Source organism: Pinus tabuliformis, chromosome 2_2 (assembly GCF_031772625.1).
Source record: "Pinus tabuliformis cultivar Carrire ecotype Pingquan chromosome 2_2, CPIR1, whole genome shotgun sequence".
In the NCBI taxonomy this organism is placed as follows: Eukaryota; Viridiplantae; Streptophyta; class Pinopsida; order Pinales; family Pinaceae; genus Pinus; species Pinus tabuliformis.
Genome location: NC_142300.1, coordinates 1,232,068,122 through 1,232,091,234, shown reverse-complemented (window position 1 = coordinate 1,232,091,234; position 23,113 = coordinate 1,232,068,122). Strand labels below are relative to the sequence as shown.

General features: G+C 40.3%; 1 protein-coding gene across 2 annotated transcripts in view; it reads right to left on the bottom strand.

Moving 5' to 3' along the window:
• Positions 1-23,113, bottom strand: part of EMB2763 (ribonuclease II family protein) — a 253,929-nt gene that overhangs the window by 168,172 nt on the left and 62,644 nt on the right. For both annotated transcript variants that reach the window (XM_089406033.1, XM_089406032.1), the window contains exons 5-9: positions 22,962-23,017; positions 9,182-9,304; positions 8,790-8,920; positions 8,369-8,609; positions 8,100-8,256 (exon numbers count right to left, since the gene is read on the bottom strand). In XM_089406033.1, coding sequence (XP_089262159.1) covers positions 8,100-8,256; positions 8,369-8,609; positions 8,790-8,920; positions 9,182-9,304; positions 22,962-23,017 — 708 coding nt within the window. The remainder of the gene's footprint in view (positions 1-8,099; positions 8,257-8,368; positions 8,610-8,789; positions 8,921-9,181; positions 9,305-22,961; positions 23,018-23,113) is intronic.

Here is a 23,113-nt window from a genome sequence, read left to right as displayed (position 1 = left end):
CCTCCCTCATCTGACCAAAAACTCCATGCTCCACCAATCCACTCATCACCTACAAAATTGTCCTGTTAGGTCCCAACGCCTCCTGATGACCAATGTCTGCAAATACTACCTCCCTGTTAGTAGCCTGCACATCTGTACGCCCCTCATCAACGGCTGGCCTCAGGGACTGTTGCTCATCCTCACCATGGGCTCAACATGAGTCACTCGCTGACTCTCCAAAAATGGCCCATCACACATATTGTGCTCCACTGTGTGTTGCATATGTTGACTCATTGGACATGAATGTATCTCTGGGTTGTTGTCAACAATCTACAAGTCTGCTCAAGCTCCTCTATGTGCTCACCATGTTGGATCGCCACTGATAGCTCATCTCCCTATCCTCCTCCCTGCATGAGAATAATCGGTTGCTCATCAAAGCTATCCACCAGATAGTTATGCATATCACGGTTGCTGCCATCATCCCCACATGCTTGTCGATCATCTCCTCAGAAAAATCCTCATTTGGAAGGTCAAAAGTAGTTTCCCCCTGGTCTACCTCTGTCATCCCCTCTGTGTCACTCAAGCACGAGTGGTCAAGCCCCCAAGGTTCCTTGTAGATGAAGGAAAGACCCTTTCTCCTTAACTCGTTCCTGCTACATGTCCCATCAACTCTCAGTTGCTCCTCCCTATTCAACTGCCTCTTTAGCAGATTTATGTTTTGCTCAACCAACCTTTTGGCTAGCTCATAAGCAATAGGTGAGACCAACTGCTCTTTCCTCCAAAGGGACAACAATCGAGACTGCAACTCTCGGCAAATGGCATCACGGCCTCCCATACATGATGATAAGATGGATAGCATGTGTGTTTTGATTAAGTCCGAATGATATCTCCTAATGTTGAAAAAGCATTGGAACATTTGCAGGATCAAGTCATCATACTCTAGAACAAACATGATTTCATAAGTCCTAGTCATGGCCATAATTTCCAAAACCTTGAGCTTCTTTCCAAATGTAGGACCCCCAAAGTTATCCAAGTCTCGCAAGGTTTCTACTATCAGCTCGAAGACTCTCCTCATAACATCATCATTGTAAGGAGTTATAGGGGCGGTCGGCAACATGATGCTACTAAGACAAGAGGCAATTGGATGTGTGACCCCTTCACAAGGGTACTCTAAAAACTTGGGGCTGTATTACAGCTAGCATGACGGGTTTCAAGGCCCACACCAACTTCTTCCCCCCTAACTGGTTTCTCTCGGAAAGGAGTGTATCTAGTTCGTCAAGTTTGAAAATGGCTTTCATTGTGACTCTCATGTCTTTCAAATCTATCCCGAGTGCAAGGATTTTGTGTCCAAGCTTCGGCTCTTTCTGCAGATCCCTTGGTCGTTCTTTTTGAAGAGAGGCATAGACCCCTCTTGAGAAAAGTCTGTTGTTCTGCTTGGGTTTTTGGTCCATAGAAGCATTGTGATTTAAGGCATCAACTGTTGTACTATTCTGTTGGTTTATGAGGTGTCTTAAAAACTCCATTGTTAAACAACATATATGGAAATAAGGGTAGTTCAGCTACAATTAGTCAGCAAATGACAATACAAGGATACTACAGCAGCAAGTAAAAACATTGATATACTCTAGCAGCCAATTTGTCTCACCACTTAGGACATTTATTGACAATTACAGCAGTATTTGACTCAATACATGGACCTCTCGCTCAGCATACAGCTATAGTGCCAGACAATATATTCAAGTTTTGACTCAATCAAGACCATGACTCACCTCTGGAATGGCTTTGACATCAATGCTTAGAGGCTGACAACATTTCGTGCATGGAGAACCCAATTTCTAACCAGAACAACTCAGAAATATGGGAAGGTACTAGTAAACTTCATTAGGAATTTTCCCTAATTTCACTGTATTTCTGAACTCGAGGCTATTTTTATCAGTGAAGAGTTTAGTCAAGCACTTCACGTGCAACTGCTGTAGGTGTACGTTATAAGGATTTTCTCATATGAAATGCACAGGAACCATTACAAGGATAAAAGGAGCTTCAAACAGTTGAACACGTATTATTATCCATACCCAGAAACATATATCACTAATGATATAACTTTAATTAGTTCTGAACAGCTATAAAATGGTAAACACAGCGAGGTACAGGAACCTTGGAACCTGGTTATTTAAGTTGTGGAAGGTCCCCAACCCAAGGTTCGACTCGGAATACCCTTCAACACTGTTGTCAGGGACTGATATATGCTCCAGCTTCAACTTGAAAAGTTCACAACCAGCAAGAACTTCAAACTCGGCCTCAAAGGTGAAGATGTTTTCGCCAGCACATCCAGCACCCAAGAAAATACCACAGTTCTTTGTCTGCCCGGAATTTGCAGAGGAACCACACCCAACTCTGGAAACAAATTAATGGCTCCTGGAAACTCGTCCTCCTCTTATTTTTGTCAGGATTTGGCCCCCAATATTCTTTAACAATTGACTACTCAGCTCCTTGAAACAATCAGTCTGCATCAATTCTGGAATGGAGAGCATTGGTCCTGGCAATCAACCCCTCAAATAATACCACTCAGCCTTCAAGAATTTGATTGAAATTCTGGTTATTAAGATCCTCTGCTACAGCACCTCCAATTGAACCAAAAAGATGACCAATACAGGGACTTCGGGCTCTCCTTTTTCTTTAAGAAATTTGGCCACTTGAATTTGTCTTTGGTTACCAAAATAAATCGGATTCCAAGCTCTGCCTGGTAGATTGATTTCTGGGATGATGTATGGCAAAATTTATAAGGAAACCCCTATGAATCTTTGGAGGAAAAATCATTGTTCCAATACTATGTTATTCAATCTCTACAATAGCATCTGAATTTTGCCTTCAGAACTGTGAAGGAAAATGGTACTCGGCCTTTTATAATTGTGCTGTTCTAGAATGGAATCTCAGCAATTCTTTGCTTGGGAATAAACTCATGGCCCTTCTCTATTTGATCTTCTTGGGAAACAAAATGAGTATTCGGCCTCCAATCTTTGCTGACAATTCGCTCTAGACTATAAGAGGTGTTGAAAAGTGTAACTAGGTTCGGTCTTCATAATGACATGTATTTATGATTTTATGTAATGAGATGTAAAGAAGAAAAATAAAATTATTGTATTGCTTGCTTCATGGGTTTCATGAGCAAGAAAATTTATTTTTGAGTCAAGACTCCCATTGAGAGTCTTTAGGAATTATTTGTCATCTAATGATAGAGTCATTGTCATGTAATGAAGTCATGTTACACTTTGTAAAAGATCAAACTTGTCTATGTAAAGTATCCTCCAAGACCTTGTCACTCATCCTCTTCAAGTCGAGCCTACAGCTAAGAAAGAACTTGCTAGAGGAAGTCGGCCTCCCTACTTGAGATCATGTCAGCGTAAGGGACATGAGATGATGTGTATAAGTAGCCACACTCAGCCTCACTTAGAGACAAAAACTCGACAAGCATTCGATCAAGAAGTGTGAAGTAGAGCTCAGCAACAAAAGTGTGAAGAAGATATAGCGAAGGAAGGATTCTTTTGGGTATAGCGAGGGAAGGTTTCTTCTAGGGATAGCAAAGAAAGGATTCTTCTGGGATCAACGAAGGAAGGATTCTTCTGGGGTTTATCTTGGATTATATACAATCCCACAAGTGAAGGAAGAAGAAATGAAGGCATTACAAAAGGACCGAAGAGAAGCAATATAGGTCTCTCTTAAGGAGACTAGGGTTTTTGATCTAGGGTAAACCTAAGAGACCAAGATTCTCTGGGTGACCAAGATAATAGAGACCGAGATTCTCTAGAGGAGACTAGTGAAAGCCTAGAGACCAAGATTCTCTAGAGTAAGCCGAGAAGAAGCAGTGTGAAAGATAGAGACCGAGTTTCTCTAGAGGAAGCCGAGGAGAGCAGTTTGAGATCAAGAAGGAAGTCGAGACAAGGAAGAGGCAGAGCATCAAGGTTAGTGACAATGTTCCTGGAAGGATACTATTGTCAAGGGTCTTTGTCATGGTCTTAGTATTCGTCAATTGAAGATCTAGAAGAAGAATTTTGATCGGGTTTTCCTCTCAAGAGGTGAGAGGTTTTGGCCTTGGCTGACAAGCCTACATACTGTGTCACTTGTCTTCTATTGTGCATATTGGTAATTGTCTTGATGAAAAGAACACAATAATAATATAACGAAGAGGACTATAAGCCAAGAAGTAAAAGTATATCACAACCAATTATCAAGCAAAGAAATCTTTTAACTCCTTATGCCCTATATTTCTCAACAAGAGGCACTCGGCCTTGAGGATTTGGACCACCACACAAGTGACAAACTTCTAAATTTGTGTTTCACCTTATACATGAGTTGGTTATGGCAGAGTAAAAGCTCCACAATTGATTTGCTCAGCCCATCAACTAACACACAACCCAAAACTTTGAGTGGTTCAATGCACAATTCCACGAACCCAACAATGGCAAAGCTCAATAGAAGTGGAGGATAAATTGCGCCATCTTTTGGGTGTGAACTCAACCCACATGATGGTAGATCTTAGCTTCACATAATGAAAAATATCTCTTGCACAGGTTAGGAGAATAACTCGAGCTGGCTAATATGATTCGAAACCTATCATGAATTTGACTCGGCCTTGGAAATAATTTCTCTTCAGCCAATGTTGGCCCTCTTAATACTCACAGCCCCAACTTTTAAAATAATTTTTTGGCCCTATCAACTTTTAAGTGGGCCGATACTCACGACCTTCAAGAAATAATATGCCGCGGCCCACGCTCTTCCTCTACGCCTTTAACAAATGAACATTTTCACTTATAAAATGAATTTGACATTCGACTTCTTAAGCTTTGATAAAAAGTTTACAATATGATATTTGCCCTCTAAAAATAATTTCACCATTCAAATAATTCGTCTCCATTAAATGAGCCAATTCATCGAATTTTTATTGTGCCCACAACAATTTTCCAGAGATTTTGTAGGATATTTGTGCAACAAATTTGTGGACAATGGTGAGCTTGACAAACCTAACACAAAAAAAACCCTCGAAAAACCTCGAACTTGTCCTTTCAAAGTTTTAGTTGTTCAGCATCAATATCCTGGAGTTCAAAGCAATATTCCATCTTGCGCAGCCATCTTATTGATCATAACCATCAAACTTATTCAAATCTACCTTAGGCAATATGTGCATCATATGGGTTTGAGTGTCATGAAAGGATGGCCTAATGTGATAGCAATCACCCTCTAAAGGTTCCCCACTATCAATCAACCCTAGTGTATCATTCCAATTATTCAATTGTTGATGTTGGCTTTTGGTTTTTGAGATTGTTTTTAAGGTCATTTTGGAAGGTTGTTTATTACTCAATGAAGTTTTTTATTTTTTCTTCCAGGCTTGTAAGCTTGTTCTCCATTCTAGTAGCAGTCATGGGACCACTTGAGTCTACCAAAAGGGTTACCGATGAGCTACACCAACATGATCCACATAGTGCAATGTGTCTTTTGGGACAGGTCACCTACAATGGTCCAAGCAAGCCCGAGATCACTTCCAAACTTTTTCTTTATTTGCTTGTTTATTGTTAGAATATTGGTGTACTGATATAAATTTCAAATTTTGGAAATTCCAAGTTCTACAAGAATTTTTCTACTTGTTCAACACGGTTCGATGTGGTCTTGTGAGCAAACAAATGTCAAATACTATAGCTCTCTAATGTACCTAAGGGGTTTCCAACAATATTACTGAGTCAATCTTCCATGACTCTAACTAAAGAGGATTAAACGCACCCTTAGCCATACTACCCACTTCCTTGGGACGCAAAGAGTGATCTCCCCAATTGTTGTGCTGAATGTGCTCTACCAACAAATAGCCAAGAAAGTGCTACAATACCACTTTAGTGTGCTTAAATAGCAGATACAAAAACTTTCAAAGCAATTAATGAAAAAATGTGAACGGCATGAAAGAAAAAGAGACCAACCAAAAAATACCACCTAACAAAATAGAACCTTTATTGACATGCCTAAGGGTAAGCAATATTCACTTGCCTCTTCCAGGGGGAAGCCTCCAATTTAATAGAGCTCCAATATAATAATAATCCTTGACACCCATTACACATAGAAAAAAAAATCCTTCACTCCCGTTAAATAGCTCACTACCTCTATAAATAGTTTCTCATTAGGAAACCCTGTCTACTAGTGGTCCCAATATTAATTAGTACCAACTACCTCGATGGCTGACTTGTACCACGGATCTAGGAGATATTAATAGTATCAAACATTCTTCAAATTAGCTTCTATCACTGTGGCATGAGACAATGTGCCTTAATTGGAAATCACCAATGGCTGTTTTCATTTTAGTATTTACATGCAGGACATGAAAATCTTGAGACAACCACAGCTTACTAAAGAATTTCTCAGTGAAACAAAAATATGAAACTCGGCTATTTTCAAACATTAATGGTCTCTGGCTATAATTCTGTCTATTGTGTTTTATTATTTTTTACCTTGAAAAGATAAGATAATCTTATTTATGTTCACTGGATGACCAAAATATGTTAATTGGACTGAAAACAAAAGTACTTTCGACAAAAGCATCTTGCAAAAAAATATCCTTTACTCTTCAAAGTGCCATTTCCTCAGATGAATATGCAACAAATATAGCTTTTGTGAACAGATTGGTATTGAGTGAGTTTGTGTAGACCTATGCCTCCAAAATTATCAGGACATATCTTGAAAATAGAAGTCTCATGGAAAGATTCCCTCTCAAAGTTTAAGACTTCCAAGGGCATTTCTGTTTCAGAAATTTTCCAGGCCTGAAACGAACCCCTAGCCATTTCAGCTATTTAGATTAAATATTTATAATTTCAACAGAGGTTGAACCTAGAACTTATTGCTAAGGATTTACAATTTGCAAAACTTGCTCACACCTTGTAAACCTTCTCTCTTGATTGTGTGTGTGTAACCATCCAAAATAACAATTTTGCATCAGCGGCAAATTATCAGCAAACACATAATTGGTTGAGATCAACTCAATCAAACCTCCACAAGCGAAAAGATACAAGCAACAAAACAAACTTCAACACACTATTTCTTGAATCTTTTGACAGATTTCTAAGAGCCCTAACAATCCTTTAAAATTATCATCACAAAATATAGTTTCCCCATGAGTGTGGAATATCATCCAAAGGAAACACGGTAAAATAGATTGCAATGAGGGCAATCAAATCCTTGTGCCGAGAGGCGCTCAACAGCCCAGTATGGGGGAGATGTTCACATTAGATTGTTAGATTTAACACACACAAAAAAACACCCTAGATCCATCCTAACACCAGATCTATCAAGTGTCAAGAGGTATCTAAACTCTGGAGGTGCAAACCTTTCCTCAAGTTTTTCACTTAAAAAGGGGTTTGAACCTTGAGAGATTTCATCCCTCTTGGCACTTCATAGATCTGGGGGTTAACATAGATCTAGGCTGGTTTTATAACAATTTTGCACCATGAATGCCAACCTCTGTGATCTATTCTCCCTTAACTGGAAGCAATGCAAGTCTATAGATACTAAATCCGTGAAGACAATTGGCAAACCCACTATTCCACCCTTTGACTATAAACATTAGAGAATAATAATTTTCCTCCATTTGAGGCAATGGAAGTTTGATTTCCATGTGACCTCCACATGATATCATTCTCAAAAGGCTTGAACATTACAGAGTCCCTGTATTTGGTCGTCACAGAGGGGTTGATGAGGGCTGGGCATGGGGAGAGAGAGAAAACAGTGCATGGTGTCATTGACCTTACAGATTATAAGTTTAAGGAAACAACATAGAACAAAATCAATCAAGAGTGCAATTAACGACTTCAAAATAATCCTATTCATTTTCACTTTTTTGTTGGCAATAGATTTCTATTTTATAGTTCTTTTGTTGCATCTCTCACCTTAGTAGTGAAATGTATTTATTTTGTATGACATTTATGTTGACATTGTATGATATCTTGACTGAAAAGAAATCCAGCCAAAACTAGGTTTGGCATGAAAAGCAGTTCACACCCACAAACATGCACAAGCACACACTACACACTATATAGTGTACCCTATACATACACAGACACACCTGAAGAGAGATTTCAATCACTTACGAATGCCAATTCCGCTTAATTATACCAATAACACGCCCAGTTGGACGGGCTGTAATATGACCTTCAACCCCCTTGGAATTCTGCTCCAAAATGGCATCACGAGGAGCATCATCAGCACTATTTGGAACTAAGTGGACCTCCTCGTCTTCATCTTCTTCTGAAGCATATCAAGGCAAACAAATCATTGTACCACAAAAAATAGTATATTCAGTTAAAAGGCCTACCATATATCATTTGTTCTACTAAAAGTCTAAAGAAAATATTCCCACCATCTTCTACAATTTTCATTGTTTTCCCTCCATCCCACTGATCCCTAGGCAAGAGCTCCACTGCAACTACATCTCCATCAAAAGCTCGATTCATATTATCACGTCCATAAATTATGATCTCGTCACCAATACTTTCACTACCAACATAGGCTTCAAATGGGTTGTAACGATTGACACGAAGTTTCCCTTGGTGGTAAATTCCTCGATGCAGACCAGCTGTTATCTCAGACATGGGTTTATGCTGCACCAGTTACACAAGGACACAATTCAATTATTGATATATTGATGGAAGATTTGAGTAACAACTTCCTCTAGCGCACAATAGAACCCCAAAAATACCTGATTTCTTATTTCATAAGCCCTACTTTATAAGATGTCCAGTATTTTTGAAATACAAGCTAGCAAAAAACCATTTACAGACCTCAGGATATATCACTTTTTTTTTGGAGGGCCTTAAATCTTCCACTTGGACTTCAACTGCATCCCCATTACTAGGCTGAACAAGCAAATCAAGCAACTCAGGCCGCCCAAGTGATTTGACATATGCTTCAACTAAAACCAGGAGCACATACACATTGTGAGGGTTAGCATTTATTGAGATAATTGTACCACATCTAACATCCACTGATCAAGGGTTAGCATTTATTGAGGTAATTGTACCACATCAAGCATCCACTGATCAAACAATTTTATGACAGCAACTGTATATTGCAATAACCCCAGTGCTATTTGAAATCACATTGACTAAACTGAATATGATCACCATATATTGTGAAATAATAAGATAATCTCAATGGTCTGCATATAGATTACCTGTTTCTGCAGCAATACCCTCTTCAATGGCTTTTCTTTTATTTTCCTTATCATTAGTAAGTAGTAACACACGTACACCTTCCCCCAAATGCTTCTGATACCAGTCGCTAGCTACTCGAATCGCTGCAAATATAAACAGTTTTATCAACAAAAGATTCAGTCTAGGGCAAATATGAACAAAAAATGAGACATTAAATTGAAGGGAAAACATCAACGTCAGTGTAGGTAGCTAGAAGAGTACGCAAATACTCTTTGTAGATCTTGACTCTTTTTTCAAATCTATAATATCCAGAACATTTTTACAAAAGGTGAGGTTCTCTTAAAATGACAGAAAGCTACAAAGCTAATTTCTCCACCATGGAAAATAGGCTAGAAGCAAAACAAAACTGCTAAAATTAGTGACAAAAGAATACCATGACAAATAGGCTAGCACAAAAACAACTTATGCCCACAGGGCACAGAACAGTCGGTGAATGCAAGGCACTGTTAAGGCACTCCTTGCATAATGGTCACCGGTTCAAAACCCTGTGGGTGTCCCGCCTGCCTGACCTCCAACTAGAGGTTATAGTGTTGGCAGTGAGAACTGATCCCATGTCATGCAAGTAGGAGACCCGCCTAGTAGCCAATTTCTCTAGTCAAAAAAAAGAACTTGTAAAATTGTATCCACAAGACTATTGTCCGCAATCTTGGATAATTGAAAAATTATAAAAAACTGTAGAGGAATCAAAAGTAGAAGGAAAGACCAAACAATTTCCTTCTACACTAGTTCAACCTAATCTTCATTCAATCCTATGATGCATAAGTAAGATAAGATAATTTTATTGATGTCCAATAAATGATCACAAAATTAGGTCAATAGGAGTCTAGAGTACAGTCAATATGAATCAATGTTGCACGATCCTCCCCCCCGCAAGGTTCCAAAGGCAGAACCACGTCCCGTACAGATCCATGGGGGATCCTCTAGTGGTTCCGCCGGATTGGGCCTGTTCCTGGAAATCTGGAACCACTCGAGCCCGATCCATGGTTCCAAATTTCCGAACCACGGTTCCAGACAGGGATCCGCCTCAGATACACGACGGATCGAGCATGGATCCCAAGCAAATCCGGGGCGCAACGACCGGTTCCGAGGACGCTGACCATGTTTTCATTTTTTTTTGGGCTTTAACTTGAGTTGGGGGTGGATTTAAGGTGAGTTAGGGAAAGAATTGATGGGGATAAAAGTCATTTCCCCCTCTTTTTTCCTCACTCTTGCATCTTTGGAGAGCTTGGAGAAGAGAGGAGAAGAGAGGCTTGAGGAGAGCTTGGAGGAATGGAGAAGTGAAGGAATAAACAAGGGCTGCCATCTACAAGAGCTAAAGAGGTAAGTGCAAACACCAAGCTCCCTCATTTTTCTGTCATTGTTGTTTGTATTATTTCTCCTCCCTCTCCTACTCTTTCCCATTCTTTCTTCTTGCTCATTTCATTGTAGGTTGTCCATCTATATTCATATTCCAAAATGGTGTTCTTTTGGCTTGTATGTATCATTCCACTTTTGGTTTTCCAAAATGGAGTTCTTTTGGCTTGTATGTTTCCACTTTTGGTTTTCATGATGGTAAAGCGGGGTAGGAATTGAAGGGAAGAAGAAGAAAAAGAGAATAGTGGTCCCCATATGAGTGACCCAGTGTATGATGACGAGGAAGGGTTTGAAGAGGAAGGGGATGAAAAAGACACTAAATTGCAAGAGGGGAAAGTTGCATTGATACCCTTGTGGAATTATGTGACCAAGCTTGAAGGGGAAAAGGTGGTGGAAGCTACAAGTTTTTGTGCCCTCATGGTTGTCATGGAGGAAAACCATATATTGGTTCATATACCCATGTGAGGAGGCATCTTTGTGGGGTGATGGACAGTGATGAGAGAAAAAGAGCCGTGAGGATAGCAATTTTCCCTAAGGTTTCAACTAAACAAAGAAGAAAATATATCCAAATAGAAGAGGTTGCACAACAAAAAACAAAAAACAAAAAACAAAAAACTCATTATAAATCAAGTGCAACCTCTAAATTTGGTAGCCCATCCCCTCATGGTACTTTCGCAACCTCTGGAAGTAGAAGAACAATAGGGGATTTCCATAATGATGTTGGGAGGGATGATGTGGATGGAAAGATAGTTCGGTTTCTGTGTGTTTGTGGTGTACCGTTCAATGTGTTTCGCTCTCCCTATTGGCATGATATGGTTAAGGGCATCAATGAAGCCCCAAAAGGGTACAAGAGCCCCAACTATGAGAAAGCTAGAACAATGTTATTAGAAAGAGAAAAGGCAAAGGTTCAAAGAGCTTTGACATGTTTTACAAATGAGTGGGTGGATTGTGGGGTATCCATTGTATCAGATGGGTGGACAAATGTTAGAAACCAACATTTGATAAATGTTCTTGGTGCTTTTGTTAGTGGTGCAGTGTTTATTGCATATCATGACTCCTTCATCAATGCAACTTCCCAAAACATTGAAAATCTCCTATCGCAATCAATCAAAGATGTTGGTCCTAATAATGTGGTTCAAGTGATCACTGATAATGCAGCAAATTGTAAGGCAGCAAGAAAAATTTTTGAGCGTTATCATCCACACATCTTTTGGTCCGGGTTTTGAGTGTTATCATCCACACATCTTTTGGTTTGGGTGCTTAGTGCACACATTGAACCTTTTGATGCATGATATTGTGAAGCATAAAGAAAGTGGATGGATTAATAAGCTTTACAAGAGAGGGAAGCAACTCATTAAATTTATCACAAGGCATACAAGGGTAAACTACTTTTATGGCACTAACTCCAAGTTGCAGTTGCTTAAACTAGCAAAAACAAGAATTGCAAGTTATTACCTCACCTTTAGGCGGTTAGTGAAGGCGAGACAAGCCTTAACTAATATGGTGGCCTCTAAATCATGGGATGACATTAACATTGATAGATTGGTTGCACATCTAAAAGGTACATCAGCAGTTTGGGTTTGGATAATTTCAATTGTTTTGAAGTTGGGCTTTCATTAAATATCTTTGTAAGTGGGTCATTGTCCTTGGTACGGAAGCCCGCAGATCACTCTTTCATTCTATATTTTTAGGTTGGTTAGGCGGTGCAAGGCAGGAGGGTGAAGTCTCCTTCAAGTTGGAGCTTGTAAACACTTCAGGGTGGCAAGGTGGTTGGAGCTTGCAAGGCGTAGGAAAGTCCTTCCCGTAGGAGCTGGTAAAATCAAGGTGTAGGAGCATCCTTCAGGAGTTGCAGCTGCCTGATAAACTTGAATGTTTTTCTAGAGTACTAGGGAGTTGGGGCTTCCATTTTCAGTTGGAGTTGAAACATTTGTACTCGCAAAATATTAGAAAAGCGTTCAGTGGTTTTTCTCCCGGAAGAGTTTCCACCTAAAAAAGCTCTTGTGCACTGTTCTTTTGATGTGTTGATGTTTTGCTTATTGTTAATGCTCTAAAAAATAATAATTTACTGATTGGGATATCAAATATTGATTCACCCCCTCAGTGTTTCCAACATGTGGGACCTTTGGCCTTAGCTACTTGTATTGAATTGTAAGTGGGTGCATTTATAGTGAAAACCTAAACCCCTCTCAAGTTGGCTTCATGGAGGGTCATAATTTTTCATCCTCATCCTTGCGAATTATGGAAAGATTTTCATCTTTTCACCTTGTGTATAGTGGGGGGGAGGGGCAATATATCAGTGATTGATAGTCAAACTTTAGATTTTGAAGCCCTATTAGTCAAGCATGTATAAGTGATCCTAAGCCACAGCCAAAATGAGGGTCTCAAGCCTAAGTTAGAACCAGAGCTAGAGTTGTAGCCAAAATCCCAGAGTCAAAGCCATAAGGGTGACTCAATGTATGATCATCTTCAAACCGACATCAATTTGCATTCATCTTCAAATAGCCACTTCAGATACTTCCAATTAGAAAAAGACATCAACTTCTAGCTAAATCGAGAAACATTAGAAGCTATGTTACTAGTTCCGCGGGTGGTAGGTTCACGAAACCTGGATCTGTGGTTCCGAACCAGATTCGGATACAGATCCATCAAGATCCACTAAGATTTGCCAGTGATACAATTCAAAATATCAAGAAACACATCTTGCATGATGGGGCCATTTCACCCAGCTCCACAAGTGAAAGACACAAGAAAGGGTACACAGCTCACTTTAGGGTTGCACTAGGGTTTCTGTCTTCGTGACCAAAGCATAATCTGTACAAGGGTTTTCTCCTAGCAGGCTCTGCGCAAGGATTTATGAGCAAAACGAACAAGCGTAATAGCATATTTAGATTTGAGATTTGAGGACTGCCTTGATGAGGCCTTGAATTTCTATTCTTGGAAGGAGAGGATTGTATAGTCATGGAGGAGCAAGGAGTTTGTGTTGATTTGTGTAGCTTGGGAGGTACTTCACATCTCTAAAGGTAGGGCTTGTGAAGCTAGACCACAAAAGGGTTTTGTGTGTGAAGAACCCAAGCGATGGGGTTTTGCACCCAAGGTGTGGGCACGAAATCAAGAGGAAAAATTATTGCTTATTCATTGTTGCAAGTGGAGCAACCTTAATGGCCCAAGGGTGACCTAAGGCAACAATGTGATGGCGAAATTAAATGGAAGAAAACCCTTGTCTAATGATAGTTGGGGTTTATCTAGAAACTTCAAGTCAACTTGGGCTTGAAAAGACACCATTTGAGGGCTAACATATACCCTCATGAGAAACTATAAGAAGGCAAGAGTTGCGACTCATTTGAACACATCCTAGATGGCTTATCTCATGTGATGTTGCCCTAGATGGAGGTCTAAGTACCTCAAGAGCCGTAGAGCCTTAAAGGAGGACGAGTGGGAGCATGGGTAGTCTAATCCAAATCTGGAAAGGAGGCCAAAGTTGCTCAGATTTGTGGAGAAGTTTCTATGTGACACTCGGCCCTCAAGGAGGTCAAATTTGTGCATGAAGAGGACGTATATTTCTGTGTAAAGGCCGAGTGCTAGTTAGGGCTTCTTCTGTGGTTAACAAGCCCTTAAATCTCTACCCTAAAGTCAGTTATGTATGCGCTGGATTTTGTGCAAGAGAGAGGGTCGAGACCTTTAGAGATAAAACCTTAACCTTGTGATAAGGCCGCATATTTGTGGGCATATCTTTGTGGTTTTGATCTGAAGATTAGGGAGGCTAAGAACTGTGTACAGGAGTGCGAGTTTTAGGACAAAGAGAAGGTTGATGTGGCATGTGGAATAGGGCCATCACAAGGCAAGATCAAGGCAAGATTAGAACTTAAGTGGATGAGGAAAAGATCTGTCATGAATAATTTAGGACAGAGGTGAATATGCCCTAGGTTAGTGCTTCTTCTTCTGCGCAAGGTTTGTCCTAATGTTTTGTCCCACAAGTACCAAGATTTTGTGCATCAACAGTGAGTTGTAACCCTTAGAAGATGGCGCCCTAGTGTGCGGAGCATCTATGATTAGGGTCGTAGACATGAAGAGTTGTGTATAGTGTGAAAGAGGGTTGAAGTATGTCACCCAGTGAACAGAGATGAGTAGTGGACAGATGTGTAGAGGCAGCCTTGAAGAGAAGAGAAAGTGATGGTTTTGGAGGTATGTTCATAGGTTTGAACAACAAAAAGTTTGGTGATCAAGAACAGTGATTTTGGAGGAATCAAATCACTGTTAGGACGCAACATGAAGAAACTGTAGTTCAGTCAACTAAGTGACAGTTAGAGGACTGATAAGAGTTTAGAATTCCAAACCCTAGATCAGTCAAAGTGTTGGTTGTGTGTGGGCAAATTTGCATGCCCTAAGAAGAATGACAAGAGGATTGATATGTCACAGTATGAAGGCAGATTGATGATGCCCTAGGATCAACATTCTAAAAGGTTGAAAAGTTGGCAGATTTGGAAGTTCTTATGATAGTGATATTGGAGCAGCTAAAACACTGTGAGAAGGCAACTAATTTATGTTCACAAACAAAGTTGTGAACAGTGATTCTCGTATGCAGTAAACAGTGAGTAGAAGACCTTAAGTACAGTGTTCGTGAAAGGAGCCATGGACTGTTAGGAAGCGGACTTATGGGAACCCTAGTTCAGTTGATGAAAGGAGACATCGTTGATAATAGAGCAGATCCAGAAGACCCAATGAGCAGACTTCTTAGTGGAGCAAGAGCGCTGCTAGTGGGCAGATTAGTGAGCCAAAGTTTAGTGACACAAAAGGAGATGCGATCATTGATAGTGGCAGGTTGGACAATTGAAGATGTAATTGCAATGATCAGCAGATTGGGAGGCACGAGGACCCACCAGCTGTGTTCAAGGTACGTGGACTAAAAGGGTTGTAGTGCACCCCATCAACAAGAAGGTCAAATGTACTTTGTTCAGGGTAGATTGGTAGTCATAGTAATTAACACCAAGCCCTAGTTGTGTCCTTGTATCAAGGTTGTATGTAAAGGCCATGATCCCTGGTATGGGAACCCTAAGACTGTTGTATTAAAGCTTTGTAATATAACATGTAGTGGGTGAAAAAATTTAAAAATTGTCATGTGGACTAGTTGATTCATTAATATATGTATTTTTCGATGTGCAAAGTAGAAGCGTTGTGGCATTTGAGTGTGTTTGTGATCATGATCTTAGACTCAAACAAGATTCTTGAGTGCCATAAAGAAACAACAATTTGGGAATTTGTGGAGAGACCACTAGCCGCCCTGGCAGATCCTCAGCAACTGGCCTAACATAACAAGAAGGACACAAAGGCCAGACGAATAATCCTTGAAGGAGTCAAGGATCCCATCATACCTCACCTTTCTAGGAAGAAGAGAATTCAAGCTATGTGAACAACTATCTTAGAGTTGTACCAATGTACGAGTGAGGCCAGGAAGTTGGTACTCAAAGATAAACTCTGAAATATGAAGATGACTAAGTCTAAGTTCGTGATTTCTTACCTAACAGGATTCACCAAGGTGAAGGACGAGTTAGTCGAGGTTTGGGAGACAATCTCGGACGAAAACCTTGTCAGTTTTGTACTATTTAGCTTTCCCAACTCATGGGAAAACTTCATTGATGCAAGGAGAGGCAGAGAAAACCTTCCAGATTGGGAGCGGTTATGGAGTGGTTTGTTGAAAATGGCAACAAGAAATGCTAAAAATAGAAGTGCTAAAAATAGCACTGCTATAAATAGCAATTTGGGTACCAATGCTAGATTGAGCAACAAGGAATGAAAAATGGAAGTGCTAAAAATAGCATTCTATTTTTAACAGTTCAGTATGGATTCCTATTTTAGTCAGTCCCTGGACTAAACATAGGAAGTAAAATTCGAATTTGAACTTAACCGCTGTTTGAAAATAAATTAATTAATTCACCATGAATTAATTAGTTGTGAAAAATCAAACATGAAGTTTATGTGAAGACATGCAACAGTTTCTCTATTAATTGAGGAATTTATCCATCAGTTAAAGAGATAAGGATGAGTTCTAATTTGAGTAGTAATTAGTTGGCTCAGTTAACTAAGTCAAGTCCAGTCAGATTGATTTAAACAGTTTGTTTAAATTAATGTAAGTTCAGTTAGTTAATGCGTGCTTGGATATAACTGTTGTTCTTTAGATAACCGAATATTCTCTCATGAATAACTCATGCATGTCAGTTCAGACAGAGACCCAATGGAGATCAGAGGAGGGACAGTGTACTATCAGTTGGATGATTTTTTCCTATAAAGGAAGCTCGTCCATGGAGAAGGATTTATCTCCTTCAGGATTGCGCAGTTAGATCAGAGGTTAGTGAGTGTGTGAAGAGGCCAATTCACACATGTGGCTTCACTGGACCCCAAGGAAAATTGCGCAAAGAAATAGGAGCCTTGGAGGGCAGAGGAGAAGGTTTGATAGAGGCCTTTGACTGTTTATGAGCAGCAGAGGTATTGCAGAGAGAGCAGGATAGCTTTTGAGCTAATTCTTTTTGTAATACTAAACATATTTCCACTTGTATGATAATACAGAGTTGGGGTTTTAGGCTGAGGCTTTCCCCTAGTTATTTCTTTTGTGTTATGTGTGATTGATTTCTCCTTATCAGTTATATGTGTTCAATTGATCTTGCTCATATTCGATTAATCTTCCGCTAAATTGGTTGTAGAAGTAGATCAAGTATTTGGCTTTAGTATATTGCATTATCAGGTGACTACAGGTGGGAATTTCTACATGGTATCAGAGCTAGTTGATTTGTAGAAAAATTCTACATGATTGCATGCAAGAGGAGATACAAAAGCAAGCTAAATCTCGACCTCATGCGAAGACTGAGAAAGAGGAAAGCTTTGCCCTAGTTGGCAAAGGAAGCAAGGCCAAGGGCAAGAAAAATCCAGGAGGGGTTGAGTCCAATTCAAGAGGCAAAAAGAAGAATGATCTCAATAAAGTGAAGTGTTTCTCTTGTCATCGGTTTGGGCACTATTCCACAAGAAGAAGGGATCCAAGAAGGATCACATGGCAGCATCAGCAGAGATGGAGGAGTTTACTTCTCAATTTGAGGAGGCTTGCATGGCAAGCTCAATGGTCAGCAGCGTGTGGTATATTGACAATGGAGCATCTTGTCATATGATCGGGAACAAGGAATATTTTAGCCAGTAGACAGAGAAGGATATGCAATTTCATATAGAGATGGGAGATGATGGTAGGTACGTAGCCCAAGGCGTGGGCACTATCAAGTTTAAGAGGGAGTTCGAGAATCCTCTCTACCTTAGAGATGTCATCTATGTTCGAGGGTTGAAGAACAATCTTGTTTCAGCCTCAACCTTGGAAAACAAAGGTTATGAGGTTATCTTCAGCGAAGGAAAGGCTTTCCTCAAGCCCTTAAATTTTGGAGCCATGAAGTAGATTGGAGTGAGGGTGAAGAACCTCTACAAATTACAGTTTGAGATAGAAGTGGCCTTGAGCAGCAAAGAGATCAGTATGCATACATGTGACCTTGGGGAGCTTTAGCATAGGCGTATCAGTGACTTATACCATGGAGCACTGAAGATTTTGAGGGAGATTGCCACAAGGTTGCCACTATACACCATGACGTGTGCAAGGGTTGCAAACTTGGCAATTATAACAAGACATCCTTTTCCAACAAAGACACCAAGGCCAAGGGCATCTTGGAACTGGTACATTCGAATGTATGTGGACCATTTTCCTCTCCATCCCTGATGGAATACAAACATTATGTCACCTTCATTGATGACCATTCAAGAAAGACTTGGATCTTCATCATGAAGAAGAAAGATCAGGTCTTCTCGAAGTTTGTGGAGTTCAAGGCCTTGGTGGAGAACCAAAATCTTAGGAGGATCAATGCATTGACATCAGATAATGGTTGGGAGTACATCTCCAATGCCTTTAGAGATTTATGTACCAAGGAGGGCATCAGGAGAGAGCTCACCGCACCTCATAATCCTCATCTGAATGGGGTGGTTGGGCGCAATAACCGATGTATTATTGGAGCGGCCAAGGCTATGTTGCATGACCAGGTGCTACCTATGTTTCTTTGGGCAAAGGCACGCAAAATTGCAATCTTTTTACAAAACAAGAGTCCCCACAAGGTGCTAGGTAGAGTTTCACCAGAGGAGGCCTTCACAGGCAAGAAGCCTGACATGTCCCACCTATGAATCTTTTGCAGCCTTGTTTACTGCCATGTGTCTTCTGATAACTGGAAGGAAGTGGAGCCCACAGCAGAGAAGGGAATTTTCGTGGGCTACAGCGAGACATATATTCCAGCACTCATTAAGGCAGTGATCAGACATGATGTGAAGTTCGAGGAAGAAAGGGTTTTCAGGAAGTCCTTGGAGCATTAGTAGGGTGCAGCACACGAGAAGCAGCGGGTTCCCAAGTAGGAGGCTCATCCAGTTTCCCAAGCTTCATCCTAGCCAGTGTTGGGCAAGCCAACCAGCACGCAGTTGAGGAGAAAGCATAGGAATAGGAGGAGAGAGTAGAGTTAGGGGAACCCACTCAGCAAGTGACTGGCAATGCAGGGAAAGGACAATCCAAATGGGTAGATCAGTTGATTAGGGAGGCTCAGGGGAGAGTTGGAGTGCCCAGCTCCACATTCAGACAAAGTAAACAGCAACAGAGATATACCGAGTACATGGCACTTATGACTGAGGTGATACCATGATACACTCAGAACCTTCTTGTTACAAGGAGGTAGCCTATCAACAGGTATGGCAAGAAGCCATGGTGGAGGAATATTACTCTATCATGCAAGATGATTTCTGGGAGATTGTGCCAAGACCAATTGGCAAGTCAGTGGTCGGTTCACATTAGGTGTACAAGATCAAGAGTGCAACTTATGGGAGTGTGGAAAAGTGTAAGGTTGGATTTGTGGCCAAAGAGTTCTCTCAGGTCAAAGGTATAGACTTGTGAAAATTCAGTGATCTTGAATCCTACTGCAGCAACTCATAATTTTTCTCCTATTTGTTAAATTACTTAAACAAATTATTTGCAGTTTTCTACGGCAAATATCGAAATACATACACTGCAGCCTTCACAAATAAATTTCTACAGAAAGTAAATACAAGGAAAATACTAGCACATATATAACCACAATGACACAGTTATTTTTGGACAATTGTCCCCGGAAAAACCCAATGTGGGAAAATCGGTGCAGCAGATGAGGGTTTCTTTTATTAATCTTCAACAATAATTTATGTACAAGATATGGATAGCCAAAATAGAGGAAGAATCACTGAGAGAAATTTACTAATGAATTTCTCACACTCCACAGCGTTTTTCTGACCCCGAAGAGGACCTTCTGCCCTTTCGTTGTTCTCACTAAGTCACCCTCTGCACAGTGACTGCGTACACCCTGCATCACTTCTCTGCGTCGATGAACCAAGTCCCTCCTTTATGCTATCCCTTCCAGATTTGTCTTGCACTCTCAGACTATTGTTGATGCCCTCTCTCTCCCACCTGCAACTCACTCTCTGACTCGATTTTCTCTTGCCAAAATTCAGCCGCTGAGAAAATTGATCTGCTTGAGCAACTAAGTATCTACCTTGGTGTGTTCTCTATCTACCCATCGACTTCTTCTTATAATCTTCTGTTAAAGCACCAACTGCCAAGCTTAAAACATAATTGATGACCGAGATTAATTCCCTGTCGATCTGTGTAAGTTTCTAGGTGATTCTCACCACATCTCAATTAATAGTGATTAATTAACCATATTCCCTAAGTTTAGACTTAGGAAATAACTAAAAAATTGGTTAATAATCTAATTGAGACACTTCTGGGTGGAATTTCCAAAAACAATTTCTGGGTTTTGGAGAGTACATGTATTCTAGCCTCTCTACAAAATTTCGTGGCTAGAACACATCCAATGGTACAAAAATCAACAAGACTATGATGAGACATTCGCACCAGTGGCCCGATATTTGTCCATTAGGACTATTCTGGCGATTGCAACACAGATGAGGTGGAATATCTACCAAATGGATGTGAAGATCAACTTCCTTAACGAAGTTATTAAGGAAGAGATACATGTTGAGTAGCCTCAGGGGTTTGAGACTTTCAACAAAGACACACATGTGTGCAAGCTGAAGAGAGTTCTTTATGGGCTCAAGTAAGCACCAAGGGCATGGCATGCCCAGATAGACAACTACCTTCTCAGATTGGACTTCACCAATAGTGAAGCTGAACCCTGACCCTACCCTGTACTATATTGACAGGGGACAAGGAGCTCATCTATGACTGCAAGAGAGATCTTGCAGAGGAGTCTGGGATGAAGGATATAGGGCTTATGCACTATTTCTTTGGGTTGGACGTTTGGCAGGATAATGGGGAGATATTCTTGGGACAGGACACGTACACGCAGGATATTCTCAAGAGATTCCACATGCAAGATTGCAAGCCCATGACCATGCCTCTAGTCACAAACTAGAGGAAGGTGGATGCTACCAGAGGTGAGCGAGTGGATCCCACTCTCTATAGGCAACTCATAGGACCATTGATGTATCTTATGAACACATGACCAAACATTTGTTTTGCAATTAACCAGTTGAGCCAGTTCATGGTCGAGCTTACCAAAGTGCATTGGGTTGCTGCTAAACACGTGTTGAGGTATCTCAAGGGCATAATAGATTATGGGTTCTTGTACAGGAAAGTTGATGGAGTGAGTCTTCAGGGATTCACAGATGCAGATTAGGTAGGGGATTCTGCAAACAAGAAGAGCACTTCAGGTTGTGCTTTCAGTGTTGGGTCAGCGACTCAGCAGTTGTTTCATGGTTTAGCGAGAAGCAGGGATCAATGGCACTGATCTCAACTTAGGTTGAGTACATGGTTGCCAACTTGGCAACTTGCGAGGCTATTTGGTTGAGGAAGCTACTTGTCGGGTTGTTCAGTCAAAGGTTGGAGCCCACGGTCATAAACTGTGATAATCAGAGTTGCATCAAGCTCTCTGAAAATCCAATGTTTCATGACCACTCCAAACACATCGAGATCAAGTACCATCATATCAGAGATTGTGTTCAGAGGGTTAAAGTCAGACTTCAGTGCTTACCTACAAAGGAGCAGACAGCAGATATCTTGACCAAGGCATTGGAAAGAGGCAGATTCGTCTACTTCAGAGATAAATTGGGTGTAGTACAGAACACCTTCCTCTCTAAGAGGGAGTGTTAATTGAAGTTAGAGATGGAAGGGTTCTGCTAAATTTAAAAGTGCACTAAATTTGGCAAAGGGACCCACAAGTGAAGTTAAGGCGTAGTTTTATTTTTTCTTAATTTTGATTTAGGAAAATTCTAATTTTCCTATAGTCAAAAAGTAACTTGATCTCAATCGTCCATGGAGGTTTAATCTCAGCCATTCGTGGAGTTGAAGGGTCAGTTCGATTTTATAAAAGGAGAAGGGTGCAGACTTCGCTAATTAGATTATGCACTAGAGGTTTGTGTGTTCGGCTCAGCAAAGGAGATTTTCTAGATCAGCTCATTAGCGCAGAGAAGAGAGGTTGAAGTGCCTCAGATTTACTTCAGCCAGCATGTTTCTCTTTGAGGGCCAAGTTAGCTTGCATAGAGGGGTCGATTCAGCTTGTAACACATATGCACTAGTCTGTAACTGCTGCGCATGTAAGGAGGCCAAGTTGGTTAGATGAGCACAGATCACTGTGTTGTGAATCAGCGAATTGAAGGGGAATTTTTCCCAGTATATGTAATCAATTTTTGATACTTTTGCTGAGAATAATAATAGAACACACAAGTTGGCAGGTTTTCCACAGTTGGGGTTTCCTAGGTAATTTCTGGTGTATTGGTTATTGTGTGCTTGTGTCTTCGAGAAATTATTTTTCTGTTATTATTATTTGTCAGAAAACTCGACATATTTAGTAAAAGTGTTTGAAGTTCAGATTTCAGTTTCTTTATTTCACAATTTTTATTAAATTAGCAGCTGGGTTTTAGAAACTAAGAAAGTGAGCAGCAACTCCTAGTGCAAAATGAATGGACTAAAGTTGTACAGAGTCATCAAAGACCTGTTGAATGATGTCACCTTTTGCATTATACTCTTGTGTTGAGTCAATGAGAGCAACTTCTTGAGGGTTCCTAAGAGGCTAACTGTCATATATTCTGATAGTACTTTGACTCCTATAATTCAAAACCAGAGGAACAAGAAATAAACAAAATCCAAGAATATAATGATGTATTAATACAGAAATGTTAAAGAAAAGAAAAAGAAAAAGAGGAGACAGGCAAAGGTCAATGGCAAAAGAGTGCAATAGTTTCAAATTTCAAAAACCATATATATATCAATACACGCAAAGCCTGCGTGACCAATCATTTGCTAGAGCCAAAAACCCAATAGGCAGATAACCCTACCTCTGTCGTTTCGATCATTAGGGCTCTCGCCAACCATTGCTTTCACATAAGTATCCCTGATCATATAAAAGAATCACAATCAGTCTTCTACTATTTAACTAGAGAAGAAGAAAAATATCTAGATGGTAGACAAGAGTTAGCTTGGGGCAAAT